At 44.0% G+C, this 16523-nt stretch overlaps 1 protein-coding gene across 1 annotated transcript in view; it reads left to right on the plus strand.

Moving 5' to 3' along the window:
• LOC131563590 (neural-cadherin-like) overlaps positions 1–13457 on the plus strand; it is a 58543-nt gene extending 45086 nt beyond the window's left edge. The window contains exons 24-33 of the mRNA XM_058813695.1: positions 537–664; positions 1172–1299; positions 2599–2722; positions 3279–3459; positions 4336–4502; positions 5312–5576; positions 7185–7365; positions 8298–8542; positions 10042–10196; positions 13092–13457. Of these exons, the coding sequence (XP_058669678.1) occupies positions 537–664; positions 1172–1299; positions 2599–2722; positions 3279–3459; positions 4336–4502; positions 5312–5576; positions 7185–7365; positions 8298–8542; positions 10042–10196; positions 13092–13457 (1940 nt within the window). The remainder of the gene's footprint in view (positions 1–536; positions 665–1171; positions 1300–2598; positions 2723–3278; positions 3460–4335; positions 4503–5311; positions 5577–7184; positions 7366–8297; positions 8543–10041; positions 10197–13091) is intronic.
• The last annotated feature ends 3066 nt before the right edge of the window (positions 13458–16523 follow it).

The following is a 16523-nucleotide window of genomic DNA, read 5'->3' on the forward strand; positions in this document are numbered from 1 at the left end:
CCTGCCATTGTGGGAAGATTCATCTACAAGTAGAACTAAGTGCTTTATGTTGACACATTTAAAAGGTTACTGCTGCTTATTTTTTGTGAATTAACACCCAAGATGAACAGTATGGCTGGCATTTTATATTCTCCTGATTAATTGAAGGTAATGTGGTTGAATAGTTAATAATTTACCCCCCCCTTTTTTTTTTTGCCTTGCTTTGCAGTTACTTGTAAATTTGAGTGGAAGATGGGAAAGAAGAAACCTGCATATATTAATTGCTTTAGAGCATCATAAAATTGCAGATTGCTTCTCAGGAATTAGTTTCAGTGTTTTGACAGAGAAGTGGAATAATCTGAAGTGTATAAGTAAACAATATACTGAATGAGTACTTCTGCTTAATAGAAGACATAGGGTGTAATTCTAGTTATTTCTGTAGTGACCCCCCTGTATGTGACTAGCAATAACCAGTAAATCAGTACAGTCACTAACTGCTGAGATACCAGAAGTGACATTTTGTAGCTGAATTTAATTTCTTGTTCATGTTGTATTAGAACTCTCTAGTGGTGTTCCTGTGCTGAAGATGAGCTATGGCTCAGGTTCTGTGGTGCTGCAGTTTCCAAGTCATCTGAATGTAGCAGACAAGAAGTGGCATCGACTGGAAGTCAGAACTAATGGTCAGGTCAGTTATTGGATTGTTTATTTTCACATATATTAACATTTCTAAAAATATTTCCCTGTGCAGATGCAGGAGGGCATATTGTCTGTTCAATAAAGAACAGAAAATAGATATTGTCCTAACTGCTTGTAGGTTTGATGAGTAATAGAAATTTTGGGACAACCTCATTTTTCCTCATCCATTGATGTTGTAATCCATATTCTGGATTTTTACCTTTTCTAAGCTCTGCTGCAGCACATGTGGAATGTGGCCACTTGAATCCATTACTTAGGAACAAAAAGCAGATATTTTTTTACTTGCAAATGCAGTTACAGGTCTTGTGTAAGTGGTTAAAATACTCAGAAGCACAAATAAAGTTGAGAAGTTCCTACTTTGCTAAATGGTTCCATTTTGGCTTTACTGGTTATTGCAAGATGAACAGAACAGGGAACCCCCCAGCCCTTTTTGGATGACAGTGTGCAGGAAGCTGAGGCTGGGTGCAGCAGGGCCAGCTCAGTGTGTGTTGTGCAGGCTGTCAGGTTCACTCTGGATCGCTGCAGCGCCGCCGTGCTCTCCGAGATCGAAGGCGTTGGCCGCTGGCTCTCCACCGAGGATCGCACGGACTGTGAAATCCTGGGCTCTGTTCCACGGACAGCAAGGTACATTCCTGCAGCTTCCCTGGCAGGCACTTTGTTCTAAGGCCTGTGAACATTTGACCTGTTAGACTGAAGCTGAATTATTGATGGCTAGGAGCACAAAAAGCATTTCCTCTTTTCTCAGGCCTTCTAGACCAAGCCTGGACCTCAAAGAACTAAACAAATTTTAAGTTTCCACTGAGTAGTGTTGCAGGACTACGTGACAGCCCCAAAACTCTGTGGCTGTTAGTGGAACTTTCGTGGGTCCTGTGCACCACCCTCCACCCACAGGATTTCTGTCTGTTTATCAAGTCACTGTGAGCCTGCTCTTCAAAACCTCACAAATTTAGGCCAGTTGACATCAGAGTCCTGGGTGCAGTTGGTGTCCCACAGTGCAGGGTGGACAAGTAGCAGGGGGTACAGTCCAGAGAAGAACAATGACTGATCAGCTCACCCTGAGAGTAAGAATCAAGAATGAAGGAATTGAGGTCAGTTAACAGAAAGAAGGGAGAACTAAGGAGAGATATGATAAGTCTCAGTGTGTATAAAAGAATGGTACAAAGAGGATTTAGACAATCTCTTCTGTGCAGGGCCTAAAGTTACAGTCAGGAATATTCAGGTTATATTTTAGGGAAACCTTTGTACTAACAAAGTCATTTCAGCTGTGGAATAGATAGTCCAAGCAAGCATTCTGATGAGCATTGGGATTAAGCATTGTCCACAGCTGCATGGAGCTCTCCTGGCCATGAAAGGAGCACAAAGAAAGGGAGAAATATAAGGATAAATGAAAACAAAAGAAATGACTTGATAACTCTGGGAAAAAGAAAGTATGTGGACTAAAATGCATGGAGTTGTTTGGCTTGGAGAGATGACTGGGAGACAGTGCAGAGCTTGGACATGTTCACCATGCCTTTTAGACCACATGGACCCAACTTTTAGACTTCTGAGTTTTGTCATACACAGAACAGCCTTTGTTGTAGGATTCCTACAGCATAGGATATCTGTGTACACACAGAGCACTTGAAGGAGAATATGGTGTCTAGAATATCACAGCTGTTTCTGACTTGAATGCAAACATACCCAAAATGTAATAGTGTCCCACAGTTAAACTTCCAGCAGGTTTCACTGTCATGTTTAAAAAAATACCCTTTATTTTAAAGGGCTTTATTTCAGAGAGACAAGATAAAGTATTTGCAAGATATGCATTCTACTGTTATGTTATAGAGCCTTTGTTATTTGGAAAAGCCATGTATTTATTTATTTATCTGCCTATGTTTGAAGGTAGATGCACATCTATTTTCATTATTGATATGATTTTTAAAGGTATTTGAATGTGAACCATGTTCTCCAGCTGGGTGGTGTGAAGGAGTCCATCCCATACTCCTACCCACAACTGCTACACAAACATTTTTCTGGTTGCTTGCGCAATTTCATCTTGGATACTCAGGTAAGAGCAGAGTAATGTTTGCTTTAGCGGAGAAGAAAATTTTATTCAACTTTTGGGAGATTCATATTTCACATGAAACTTCTGCTTCCATCAATGTATTCGATGCCCACATGCATCAGTGTAAAATACAAGAAAATTCTGTTTTTTTCTGTGATAATTAGAATAAGTACCTTGAAAAGTTATTTCTCAATAGAAGGAGATGTATTAGTGAGGCAGGAACTGTGTTTGTTTATCCCCTGTTTCATGCAGCTGTTTTCCAAGCTTCTTTGTGCATTCAGGGAACTTCTGAATGGCAATTGTATAATGGTATATTTATGCCAGCTGTCTGCTTTGTTAGGAAGTATTAGGGATTTTTTGTTTTTGTAGTCAGTTGAGTTTGTTCAAAGGCAAAATATGTTCCTGATAAAATCAGCTGAAGTCTGAATGTCAAAAAGCAAACTTAGCAACTTAAGCAATGCAGATGAGGAGCACACAGTGAAGTGGTGCAGCTATTTCTGTTTAAAAATGAAATATGTTTCTCAAATAATAATTTTGTGTCATGAATTGTCTCTTGAAGGTATACGACCTTCAGTCTCCTGCAGAGTCCCTGAACAGCTTCCCTGGCTGCTCCCTGACGGATAGGAGCTGTGAGACCATGGGATCTTCCTCCTGTGGTGCCCATGGGAGGTGCCTTGGGGACTGGGGCTCCTTTGCGTGTCACTGTTTGCCAGGCTACCACGGCTATCGCTGTGATAAAGGTGAACCTGCTTTTCTGCTTCATTAGTGTAGGCTGCTAAATCTTACAGTACAGGAAACTTCAAATATTTGCAGGTAATGATTGTTGAGGTGGCTTTACATTACATGCTGTAAAGCCATGTTGCAGTGTAGTTGCCTGTGATTGTTGATAATTTCTTTTCTAATTCCTTTTGAGAAATTGCTTTCTCAGTACAGAATCATTTCTTTAAACCTGAGGGTGTTTGTGCAATGACTGTATAATGACATGGCTGCATGACAAAAAAATTGTGAAAAAAGTATTTTATTTTGCTACAATTGTTTGATTTGCATCTGTTTACACTTTCAGAAATATCTAATAACCTAAAAAATATGAGTGTGCCAGTACCACTTTCTGTGCAGAATAAGAACCATGCAACTGGAATTAGAAATCACTGCTCCTTTGCTGTCAGGAAGAGACTCTGCTGGCCCAAGGATCTATGCTTTGGGAATAGTAGGATTTTTAGCTCTCATAGAGCCAAAGTTTGCAGCAGAAAGACAATTATAAAATAGCAGGTTGTGAAATTTGATTGTGGTACTTGGTCTGTAGGCTCTTCTCTTGGTCAGAGGTGCTGCTTCCCTGCTGTCACCCCATGTGAGCATTGTAAGGAGGAGCATTAGCAGGATCTAGTTGGGTGGGAGAACACCTCTTTGCAGAGGAAAATGAAGTGTGAGAGTGACTGGAGAAGCTGTGGAAATAAATACAGGAGCGTGTCTCAGAGGACAAATGTCTCACACATCCACACTGTGCATTGCAATTGTGCATGGCAATTGTTTCTTTCAACTCTCATTATGACATTAAAGGGCAACAGCAATGTTTCCCTCTCCCCAGGAGCTGGTTTAAAGGTTTCTCTCCCTTGCAGTGGCCCAGGAGTACAGGTTTGAGGCGGGCAGCCACATCCGCTACCAGCTGCCTGTCAGCGTGTCTGCGCGCAGGACGCTGCTGCAGGCCCTGGTGCGCACGCGGCAGCGCGACGGCGTCATCGCCTCCGTGCTGTCCCGCGCCAGGGACGAGCACATCACCCTGCAGGTGAGGCCACCACCCACACAGTGACAGTGACAGTGGCACCAGAGCCTCACACAGCTCGGAGATACACTCGCTCAACAGGTGGAAACAGGACAAAGGCCTTATGCTGAGCACCAGAGTCTGGGATGGGTTTTATGGATCCTTTACTCGAGATACTGACCACTCAGCTGTGGTGTCCCGTTGGGTTTCAATGCCCACATCAATACAGGTTCTGTACAGAACAGGATGAATGGGGTGTGTACCTGCTGTCCTTGTGAACCATGTGACCACTTCTGCATAGTTCAGACTCTGCCAAGTAAGGTGCCTGTGGCAGTGTTAATGATGTCAGGCTCTCAGAGGGACAGCCTTCTCATTTTATACACACCACTGAACAAGTCACCTCTTCAGCCGTGTTGGTTTGAGCTGTCACTGTAACTGTGATACACCAGACTCTCAACTATTAGAAGAACCCCACAAATTTGTGCAAGAGAGATCAGGGTAAAATTACTCCTAAGGTGACTTAGATACAACTGTGAGTATATTGCTACCACATTTAGGTTGTCTAATTCAGTAGTATTGGTATTTCTGTATTACACCTAAATGTGTAGTGGTATTGGTATTTCTGTATTACACCTAAATGTGTAGTGGTATTGGTATTTCTGTATTACACCTAAATGTGTAGTGGTATTGGTATTTCTGTATTACACCTAAATGTGCAGTGTAAACATACCCTAAATTTAAGCAAATACTTTAAGATTGAAGTTACAGGTCAATACAAAATGCCAGGCAATGACTTGACTTTTCTTTCTTGCTATTTGTGAATTATCCACAAGGTTGTTCAGGGACTCTTAGTGGTCTCATACAATCTGGGTGATGGAAACTATTCTGTAAGCCTTCCCTCCTACCACATTGATAATGGTGAATGGCATCACATCACGCTGGAGAGAAATGAAAATGAATTTACTCTTCGCCTTTATGAAGGAGGTGGCAAGAGAGAGATTACTAAAGCAGCAGGAATATACAAAGAGATTGTCATTGACCCCAGCAGCTTGGTCCTTGGAAACACGTACCCATTCAGTCAAAACAGGAGTTTTCAAGGTAGGAATTCTCAATCTCACTGTTCATAATATGGACTTGTAAAAATAAAAAAATAGTGCAGGAAACTTTCTTGTTTATGGAGAGCCCAAAGTACACAGATTTCCTGCATGTCACTTTGGAACAGGGATGCATAAGCTCTTCTGACCAGAAGGTACAGCAGGGAATTGCCTGCAAATACACCTGGCTACTGGACCTGGAACAATGATGGTCACCTCCTGCCTTGGCTGCAGAGTTGGTACCCGGAGATGCAGAAGCTTCTCCCAGACAGACTGTGCATGGCTCCCTGCCTTGGATAGGCAGAGCTGGTTCAGTGCATGGTTCTGTCTGGTCCATTTGCCAACTCTCCTTCCCTCCCAAACACATTGGTTCCTATGCTAAAAGGAATTTTTCCATCTTATATGTGCATTGCATAGCACCCACCAAACCCTGGTTTATTACCTCGGTATTACTGGATTTTACACTCAGTCAAACCATTAACTAAAATTAGAAATAGTTTATTGAATTAGAGCTAAAAATCTGAATTTTTAGCAACTGAGTGGATAAGGTCACAGTGTGTGTTAAAAGCAAATCAGTTTCTGGCCTGGAAACTGAGTAATTCCACAAAGGAGAAATATAAAGAACTGGAAGTTTGGGATATCCATGGCAGCTCTTGCTCTGAGCTCAGCTGGAAGTTTGGCCTTTGCTTAAACCCACAGTGCAAGTGAAGCAAATCAGCTTTTATTGCCAAGGAACACATATCACTGCTGGTTAAACCTGTCTGGTGTCTATAGGTCACCTCTCTCCCATGCCCTTCACCTCTTTAACCTAGTAAATCCATTCAAAGCAAGCTGGTCATCTTTTCACCACACAAAAGTACTTCAATGAGTAATACAAAAGTGCCTGGAGAGAAATTAAATAGAGTAATAATTGACAACTTAAAAGTATCACAAATTATTTAGAAAAAGATTGTTTTCTATTGCTTTACTAGAAGTATTCCAATAAATAAAGTTTATGATATGAAGTAGGGAGCATATTTTGAATTTTTTATTTATGGGAGTAATAGTGTTTGTTTTGAAGTAAATAAAGAAGTCAAATGGTTGCGGGAAGATAATTTTAATTAGGATTATTAATGTTGCTGTTAAGTAGCTGAAACTTTAAGGACTTCAAAGTCATAAAATGTACTTAATTAATCAAAGTGTATGTTTTCATGCTGAGGCATCTCGTGCATACAAAGTGAATGTCACACAGCTTCAGTACAAATTTTCTATCCCTGATTGAAGACTCTCTCACCATTATTTGTCAACCCTGTGTTCAGCACAGTCCCAAACACAGCCCCACACCAGCCCCTGTAAGGAGAATTAAGCCTGTCACAGCCAAAACCAGCACAGACCTGCAGCAGCACTTGATTCTCATGGAAAACACTGGGAATCTTGATCTAAAACTTCAGCAAATTCAGTCCAAAATTGAAGGACAGTGCTATGAGAGTTTAAGTGAATTCAGTCCTGGATTTAAACTTGGATAGCCGGTGTCCTTTGTTAAGCATAAACTGCCAAATCTTACAGCTGCTTCAAATGGTTCTTACAGCCTGCTGAATGGTTTTTAAAACTGTCTCTTTGTGCCTTGCTGTAGGATGTATGAAGGATGTCAGATTTAACAACTACAGAATCCCTCTGGACACTCATGGGAAGGAGCTGGTGTCAGTACTGAGTGCCCAAGGCATCAAAGAAGGCTGTTCTTCAGAGGCCTGTAGGAATAACCCTTGCAACCAAGAATTTATTTGTATTGATTTGTGGATGATGCATGAATGCAGGTAATTGGTGGAAATAGAAGTACAAAACCCTTCAGAATGAGGTGGGAAAGGGTGGATGTTGAAGTGTACAGCTTGAAGGCTGGCACTGGCAATCTCATCAAATCCCTGAAACCACAGTGGCACACAAGGCTAGACACCAGCACAGCGAGCAGGATACTGTGTCCTTAGAGACACCAGCACAGCTGATGTAATCAGCCTGGCTCCAGGGATTGTGGAGCAAGTTCAGCTGCCTATCTAATGGAAAACATTTAAAGAACAGCAGCAAATCCAGAATGCCTGTAAACCCTGGAACTAGGACAGCAGGGTGTGTGAGCTGGAGTGGCACAGCTCCCTGGCTGTGCTGTGAAGCTTGTGCTGTGCAGTGTCAATGCTTTCTCTTGTCAGGGTCTGATTTCTTGCCCTGCCCCAGGCTGCTGCCTCTGTTCCCTCCCAGGCTCCTCCAGCTGCTTTGGGAACACCACACTATTGAGCTCAGATTCCTTTGCTTGTGCCTGGGGTCAGGACAACACTAATTCCTGTGGTGTGCAAATGAACACTTTACTTAAACACACCTTAATGTTTGCACACTCTCCTGACTGCCACTGTCCACACAAATGGAGTTCTCTAACTCTGGAGACTCAAAGAACATAGCACAGCTTGTCCTGCCTAGCCAGAACTGCAGAGGCCAACCCAGCTGGCTGTAACAAGAATAATGTTTCAGAAAGGAGTGGAAATACCTGAGTTCTGAAAGCCCAGATATAAGGGTCTGAAGTTGTGGAGCTCATGCTTACGGCTGCCTCAGGACAGGCTATGACCTGTCATGATTTCACACAACTTACTCCCAGTAGTGCTTTGGAAACTGTGCAAAAGTGTGTTTTAAACCCTCAGTGCTGCCTGTCACGGCTGTTCCCTCTCACAATTACCATTCTGCCATTGTGCCCCGGTGTGTGCAGCTGCCCTGCAGGACACATGATCCTGGAGAACGCCTCGGGCCGGCAGTGCGTGTACACGGCGTGCGCCGAGCGGCCCTGCAACGATGGCACCTGCGTGTCCCTGTCCCCCAGCACCTTCCAGTGCCACTGCCCCGACGGCTACAGCGGGCGCCACTGCGAGGTCACGCTGGCCATCTTCCACAAGGACACCGGCCTCAGCTTCACCTCCCTCTTCGCCATCTGCGTCTGCTTCCTGGCACTCCTAGGTAGCTACGGCAACTACGTCCTGTACTACCTGTGGTGAGACACGTGTCCACCTGTCCTGAGCAGCCATCACCTCATCTCCTGCTGAAACTCCTCAAGGAGACCCAACTCTGCCTTCGTTCCCTTGCCCTCATCCCATCACTGATTTCTCATCCCTCTGTGCATCCATCGCTAGGTGGATCAACACTTGTGAGCTATGGAAGGTCTCTGCAGTTTTGTTTTCTTCACATTTTCATGTCATTGCTGAGGAACTGTTCAGATGCATAATTAGAAGCAAATGCAATTGAGCAGCAAGAGTGGAAATTGCGACCAGATAAGCATTGTTTAAAATACTGCTGAGTATGAAAAAGATTGTTCAGTCTAGGAGAAACTTCTTGTCTGATAGAAATATACTGGTCAGGAAGGAGCAGACTTTGCATCTTGCCAGTTGTGTCCCAGCTCCTAAACAGCTGATTTTGTCTTCCTCAGCCATTTTCAGGCTTAGGTATGGGATCTAAAGAGGAAAACCAGAAGGATGTTACTCGTGAGAAAGGATCACATCTTGGAGTCTTTCTTGTTTATTCAAATGTTATGGAAGTTTGCCTGAGTAAAGACAGAGGATTTTTCTCCTGGCTGTTAGCATTGAGGCAGTTTTGTTCAAAAGTTGTAGTAAGAGTACGGAAATACCATAGTTTTCCCCAGCTCTGCTAGATACTATGTTTGCCATGCAAACATGAGCAGCAAATTTGTGGGAAGCTAAGTGGTATTGCAGCTCTTGGAATCCCAGATAGCTGAGGCTGATAATAAATCTCTATTTTACAGGAGAGCAGGGCATGATCTCTGTGTACCCCAGTTTCAGTCCCAAGGTCTTTTAGATGCTGCTCCACAGAACTGCTGCCATGTAGATATTCTATAAGAGATTCTAGTTTCTTTAGTTCACTGCACTGCTAATTTATGGTACTCAATGCTTTGAGGTCTTACTCTGAGCTTTTATTGATTTTTACAGAGTTGGTAGCACAGTGATACACAATTTCTATTTACAGAATGTTCAGTATCTGATGTTGAATCTTGTCAGTTGTGTAAATGCACTTCAGCATTTAAGGAAAATGTTTAAATTAATGAATGCTAAGGCAAAATGTGCCTGGTTCTTGTTTTCCAGTAAAACATCTAAAAGTAATCTCCTCTTCTGTCTTGTGTCTTCTTGTGTTTCATTTGTGTATAATTGTGTCTGTTTCTGTCAACATGTTATTTTTAGTTTGTCTCCCTCTGTAATGCATTTTCTGTGACAGAGTTCAACTCCACACAGGACAGAGACAGGTCAGAGACACCACTTGGTCTTTAACCAACTTCGAGTTGGGCTTTAAAGGGTGCTGCAAAATGCTCTTTAAAGGCTTTTCTCCTTCAGTGTTTGATATTCACCACACTGGACAGTGCAAAGCCCAGGCATTTGGTGGGAAGCCCCTGCTGTGCACGGGGGTTCTGGTGCCTGCATCACCTGTGCTCTGCTCCTGTGTCCCCACAGCTCTGCTCAGTGCTGCCTTCCTCTGGGCTCACTGGAGGACGCGCAAGGCTCTGCACGGAGGCGTTTACCACGGATCTGCTCATCCCGAGGATCTGGAGGACATCAGGGAAAACATCCTCAACTACAACGAAGAAGGGGGTGGGGAGCAAGATGAAGTAAGGATCACTGTTATGTTACAATTAAGAGGGGACCAGTGGCTCACTGTGCTAAGGAAAATGCATTTTGTGCTCTGTCCTCAGTCTTTGTTCTGCTGATTCAGCCCTGCAAGGGGCACATGAATTATTTGGATGAGGGTGCATGTTTCCTAAGCAGAGATAAGTGCCTATCCATTTTTAATTTGTCTTAGAGCCAGTGATCCTGAGTGCACATTGATGGGAGCCTGTAGGGTGAGTTTAGCAGCAGGGAACAGCTGCTGGGTTTGGTTTTGGGGCTCAGGAGACACTGAAGTTCTCAGGGCTCATTTCTGCTGGAGCTGCAAGGGCTTGGAAGAGCCTGTTGTCAGTGTTGCTCATGGCCAGGCTTTTCCAGACCCTGCTCCCAACAGCAGGTGTTCACACCTCCCTTGTTGGGAAGGGGAGGTGCTGCATTGGCTCCTCTGAGGCCCTGGAGCATGTGGTGGTTGTGGAAGAACCTCTCTGCATTTTTGTGTTTTGAGATAAATACACCACTGAACACAAGCTGTTTATACTTAGAGCAGAACAGATTATGCCCAAAGCAGGTATTATTAACATTCCTGCTGGCTGTTCTAAGGTTTTCATGTGTCAGTGAAGGCAGAGCTTGGAAGGAAAACAGTGAATATTATAAACAAGTACTCTTAATAGATTATTTATTGACCTATAGGTGAGTTCTATATTTATAAAAGGTAGGAAATGTCATTGCCAACTGATCATTTCATGGATTCAGGGGGTGGTGTGAATCTGCAGAGGTAATAATAGTCATGGTACCAGTGTGAAAGCCAAAAAAAGTCAGTGATTTAAAAATATTCTCACTTGCAGAGTATCCTTATTTTCCTGGTGAATTAGTGGGAACGTAATAAACACAGACATTTCCCATGTGATAACATAGACAGCTCTAAAGCCTGTTTTCTTTAATCAGATTAACTTCCTCTGCAATATTTTGCAATTTTACACCCAGAAGGTCTCTTTGAGGAAATCTACAGTTACTGTATGACATGTTTAATTACTTTTGGGGAGTTCTTAAAATGCACTTCTTATTTTAAGCATTGGAACCAAATTAGTGACTTGATGATCTCCATCTGAGGTTATTACTCTGCATGAAGAAACAGTGCTTGGAGTGAAGCCTCTCTGGGTTCTGTGTACTCTTCCTAAATTATTCAGATTTAACAGTTGCTGGGACTGCAGCTGAAACTTTTTAAGGTAAAACCTAGTTGCTTGTCTAGATTTAAAAAACCCAAGCAAACTAGCCCCAAAATACCTAGAATTACACCACCTTAGTTGTGTTCTAATGCTACCTCAACAAAAGGATCCTGCTTGGATAAGAGAGTTCCATTTTTGTAATGTTTGTGGATGGTAGGGCTATGAGGACAAGGGGTTGTCATATGAAGGAGTTTCTGCATCTGAAATAAATAAAGTTTTCCCCCAGAGAAATTAGGAGCTCATAAAAATCGCAGGAGGTCAGTGCATTGTTGATTACAGACTGAACTCAGCTGACCACCAGATGTTGTTAAAAGCCAGCTCTGGACCCAGAGACAGGGCTTGAGTTGGGTTTGTAAGCCAAGAAGGGTTTATTATCAGAAGAAATGTGTCATTTTAATGAACAATTAGTAGCAGTGAAGGATGCTTTTATTATCACCCAGTTCAGTGAGGGGAGGATCCTCAAGTCTGTATTGGAACAACTCCTACTTGTGCATGATGCAAAGCTGCTCCATGTCACGGGTTCTCCTGGTACCCCTGCTCAGAGTGGGGCTGGACTGGGGCTTGCACTAAGTCAGGACATGCCTAAGGCAGGGATCTGGGCTGCAGGTCTTGGTGTTCATCACCAGCTCTCCTAAGTCTCTGGAGGAATGGGAACAAGCAGCTCCTGTCCCAAACCCCATCCTGCCACTTAGGCAGCTTCTTGATTGCAGATGAGGGGAATTTAAGTTGTTCTCAGCCTCCAGGGGAAATTCAGCAAAGCTCACTGAGATTACCTCGGTTAATCTCATGATTATGCACAATGCCACATGCTGGACAGCTAAAGAAATCTTTGGGGAAGTGCTGATTCCACACCTCTGTCACTGATGGCTCCTGTTACCATGAACAGTATTAGCAACAGAAATAATTTTTTGTTTGCTCTAATGAATTCTGTCTCCCTCCACCTGTCTGCATTCTGCTTTGGCCTGTAAATCAGTCCAGGGATGCAACCTTTGGTTGTAGTGAGGCAAAGGATGCTGGGGACAAGACTTGTTCATTGCAGGTGGCACAAAGATTCTGATCACTGAATGCCATTAACTGCTGGCATTGGCAGCTTTGTGCCAGAGGCTGTGGCACAATTCCCAGACAGCATTTACTGCACTGAACTGGGAGGGAATTAGTGACTTTTTTGGGAGTAAGTAGTTTTTGGCTTTCACACTTGTGCCACTGTCATGCCACATAATTAGGCATTATTCCAGAGACTGGTAAAATTTTATCAGAAATCACAGTACATTTTTGAACTACTACTGCAGAAAGATTTCTTCAACATGCTGTTTGTGAATAACATGCTGTTTCTTATGTCTTCTGCCACGCTTGTGGGATCAGTGTCCAGTCACGATTAGACACTTTGGATGTGAATTTCAGAACAAAAGCTGGGTTGTTTCTGTCACGTTTATTTAGCTTTAGGATGAAATCAGACTCTATTCTGAGCGTGCCCGCAGCAGTGCAGGGTGCACAGGTGTTCCTCAGGCTGCCTCAGGTGCACTGCAGGAGGCCGAGCTGGCAGAACCCCCAGCCCTTCAGGTGCTCACAGCGGACAGACTGAGTCGCCATCATTCCTTCTCTATTCCCACCGGAACACGAACCTGTGGGACCTACAGATAGTATTAACTCGCTGTGCCCCGTCTCTCCCCGCAGGACGCCTACAACATGGCAGAGCTGCAGGTGTCCATGCAAGGCAGCCCAGCGTACTCCGCGCACAGGAGGAAGGAGCCGCCGGCCGCCGTGAGGGCGCGGCGCGGGCCCGCGGGGGGCGCGGCGCTGGGCCGGGCGCTGCCCGCGCTGCTGAGGGAGGCCGAGAGCCGCGCCCCGGGCCCGCCGCAGGATTCCCTGCGCGTCTTCTGCACCGAGGGCGCCGGCTCCAGCGCCGGCAGCCTCAGCTCCCTCAGCTCCCTCAGCTCCGCGGGGCTGGGCGGCGGCGCCGGCGAGGACATCCACGAGTGGGGACCCAAGTTCGAGAAACTGAGGGAGCTGTACTCGCACAGAGAGGCGGGAGACCTGTAGCTCCCCAAGGCTGCTCTTTGCAGGTCTGGAGGCACAGGTGAGGCACGGTTTTCTATATTCCTGCTCTGTATTACCCCCACACCGCCTTTTTAACTTGTTACAACGGATTCAGATTCCCACTGAGGAGGCACATTGGTTTTTTTATACTCCTGCTCTGTATTTCCCACACCTGGCCTTTTTTCCTTGTTACAACAGGGATTCAGATTCCCACTAAGGAGGCACATTGGCCAGCAAAGGTGGGCAGGAGCTCACTTTGGCACATGCTGGACATCTGCATTTTGGTGTATAAGCCTACTGGGAGGAATAAAGAGAGACTCTACGATATGCAGTTATTCACATACTGTGGTTAAAAAGTACAGATTTTTTTTTATCACTGAAGTAATGCAGGACTCTTGAGGGATCCAGTGCACACGGCCTGAGGTGAGCTGGAGCTGAGGGAAGCATGCTGGATGTGCTGCTTCTGGTGCTTTGAAAGTTATTTGAAGAAACAAACACCTTGTCTTTTTCTCATATAATGAAGTCCATGGTGTATTATATCCCTCTTTGTTTCCCACAGTGCCCAGTGACAGCCCTGCTCACTGATCACAGTGCAGGTGCCAGTCCAGGGGTACAGGAAAGGGAAAGAAGCAGAAGGATAACTGGAACTTCATTATACTGTGCTGAAATCCCTTTATGCTGCCATACAAAGGCAGAAACTGGATTTAGGCATAACACATGAACCCAGCTGCTTACAACTACATAATTTTCCTAAGGAAAAGGCCAGGTGTGCTGGCTACATGCCTCAAACGGGCTGGTCAGGAATTTAGTAGCAAACACCACAGTACATAACAATCTCTCATTCCTAGTGAGCTGCTAAACTGAGCCTAAACCAGCCTGAACTGTGCCATTTACATCTACAACTGTGTCCCTCATGTTTCCTTAAATTTCCTTTGATAGGATCATTGCAGGACATATCTGGGGACAGAGAAACACAGGGAAAAACTAGCAGCAGTAGCAGGGGGTGGAATTTTATGCTCTAAATTAATCAGTCCCTTTTGGAAACCATTTAATGTCCAGCTGCTATGCCTGACTTTTCTTAAACTTGACAATATTTGGAAAAGGTGCCACTAAATTAATTTTGATTATTATTTTTTTAATTGAGACCACTTGTACAGATAAATGGAGTACAATGCAGCAAACCCTAAATCTTAAGCTGTGCTGTTTCTTCTATGTATCATATGTGTGTTATATCTATTATAATATGTAAACTATATGTAATATGTACATTATATATTATGAGCTAATAATAGGAATATATCCTAGTTTCTAATAATGTTTCATTAAAACAAAGCATGAAACAATGTACTGTAACAGACACTGAAACTGCTTTGCTCAGTAGCTTGTTTTGGGAGGTCTGGCTTTTATTTTTATACATCTATTAAAACCCCTAAGTAGGTGAATGCTGTGTGCAGGCCAGCTCAGTTTGCATGTTTCCCAAATGAGAAATGTTCACACAGTACCTTGTTCTCATGTGCACTTGTGCCACTCTCTGGAAAAGCCTGAGTGCACCATCAAGCACTGTTACACACTGCAGGTGCTGGGCATTGTCCTCTGGAAAACCTAAATCCAGTTTTTACTCACACCCAATGGTTTTGGTTCACAGACAGCACAGTCTCTGTGATTTTGTGGTTTTACTGACACATTTATTTACCTGGGAGGAAACCTTGGCTGAAACATCTTGCAGTGTTCACCAGGCCAGTCTGCCAGCTCCTGTATTCCATCATCTCAGCAGTCACAAACAGGGTATGCAAAATGAACTAAATATATATAATATGCACAAAAATCTGTTCTTTCCTAAAGCAGCAATAAGTTTGTCTTCATACCTTGTGTTCTTCCCATACCTATGGACATGCTGGTGCTTTGGCTGGTTTTAATTCAATTTAGCCTGTAAGCTGCTTGGGGCCAACACTGTCTTTGCCTGTGGAGTGTCCTGCCTCTCTCAGGCACCATATAAATAATAAACCAGCCTTCTGTCCTGGGTGTCTGAGCCTTGTTTGTGTTTAAGGATCACTGAAGGGTGGACTCTGCTGAATTATTTCTCTCTCAGTTGTGATCAGATGTGAGTCATGGGTGCTGTGCTGCCTGAAAAGCTTCTGCTGGTGGGCTCAGGATGCAGTTACCCACCCAAAAACCACTCTGGGTTTCCCCAGGGGAAGGAGACCTCACCAAAGCTCTTCCTCCTCCCCTGAGGAACTGATCCCTGGGTGAGAGTGACAACAAGCACAAGTGGTGCCCAGGAACCCTAAAGGTGACAAACATGGGGCACACAGAGCACAGAGATGTTCAGGTGTCTCAGTGCTGTTCCAGATGTTGCTGCCCTGCTCTGTAACCAAACATGGAAACACCCCCAGAGCCCCGGAGCTGCCTGTGCACTGTGAGCCCCACCTTGCACAGAACATGAGAGACTGAAACAAAGGGCAGGAAACATTTCCAAACTCCTCCAGGAGCTCGTGTCGATGCAATCTCAGTAATAGGACACACTCATTTGCAGCTGTCATGCCCTATTAAAGCCTACTCTTCCTCTTTCCAGAGATAACTAATTAGTTCACTTAATTTATCTGTTTTAATTTGCATGCTGCTCTTTTAATTACTGTGCAATTGCTGAAATCATATCCTCGTTTGTTCTGCATTTGCACAGGCAGACACAAATATTTCAGTGCCTCTGCAGGAAGGCTTATCCCAGCACTGCCCTGGCTCCCAGGGAGAACAGCTGGCTTTCACAGAAAGCTCTGGGTCAGGGGGGAAGGAAAAATATTGAATAAAAAACCCCATTGGGTCCCTAGGTAGTGGGATTTGCAGTAATCTAGTACTTTTATTAATCTTCTTCCATGTTCTTTACAGACTTTAAACATATAGTAAGAACATTTTATTTAGCATAAAATGTTTGTAAAGGTCTGAAATTTAAATAATCATGTGGATATTAGTATTTAATCTGGCTGCCTGTCAGCTACATTAATCTTGGTGTTCTTCCCCTGTTAAAATAACATTCCAAGTACATAACATGGACCAAGGAAAGCTGATTGCCCT

This window comes from Ammospiza caudacuta, chromosome 13 (genome assembly GCF_027887145.1).
Source record: "Ammospiza caudacuta isolate bAmmCau1 chromosome 13, bAmmCau1.pri, whole genome shotgun sequence".
In the NCBI taxonomy this organism is placed as follows: Eukaryota; Metazoa; Chordata; class Aves; order Passeriformes; family Passerellidae; genus Ammospiza; species Ammospiza caudacuta.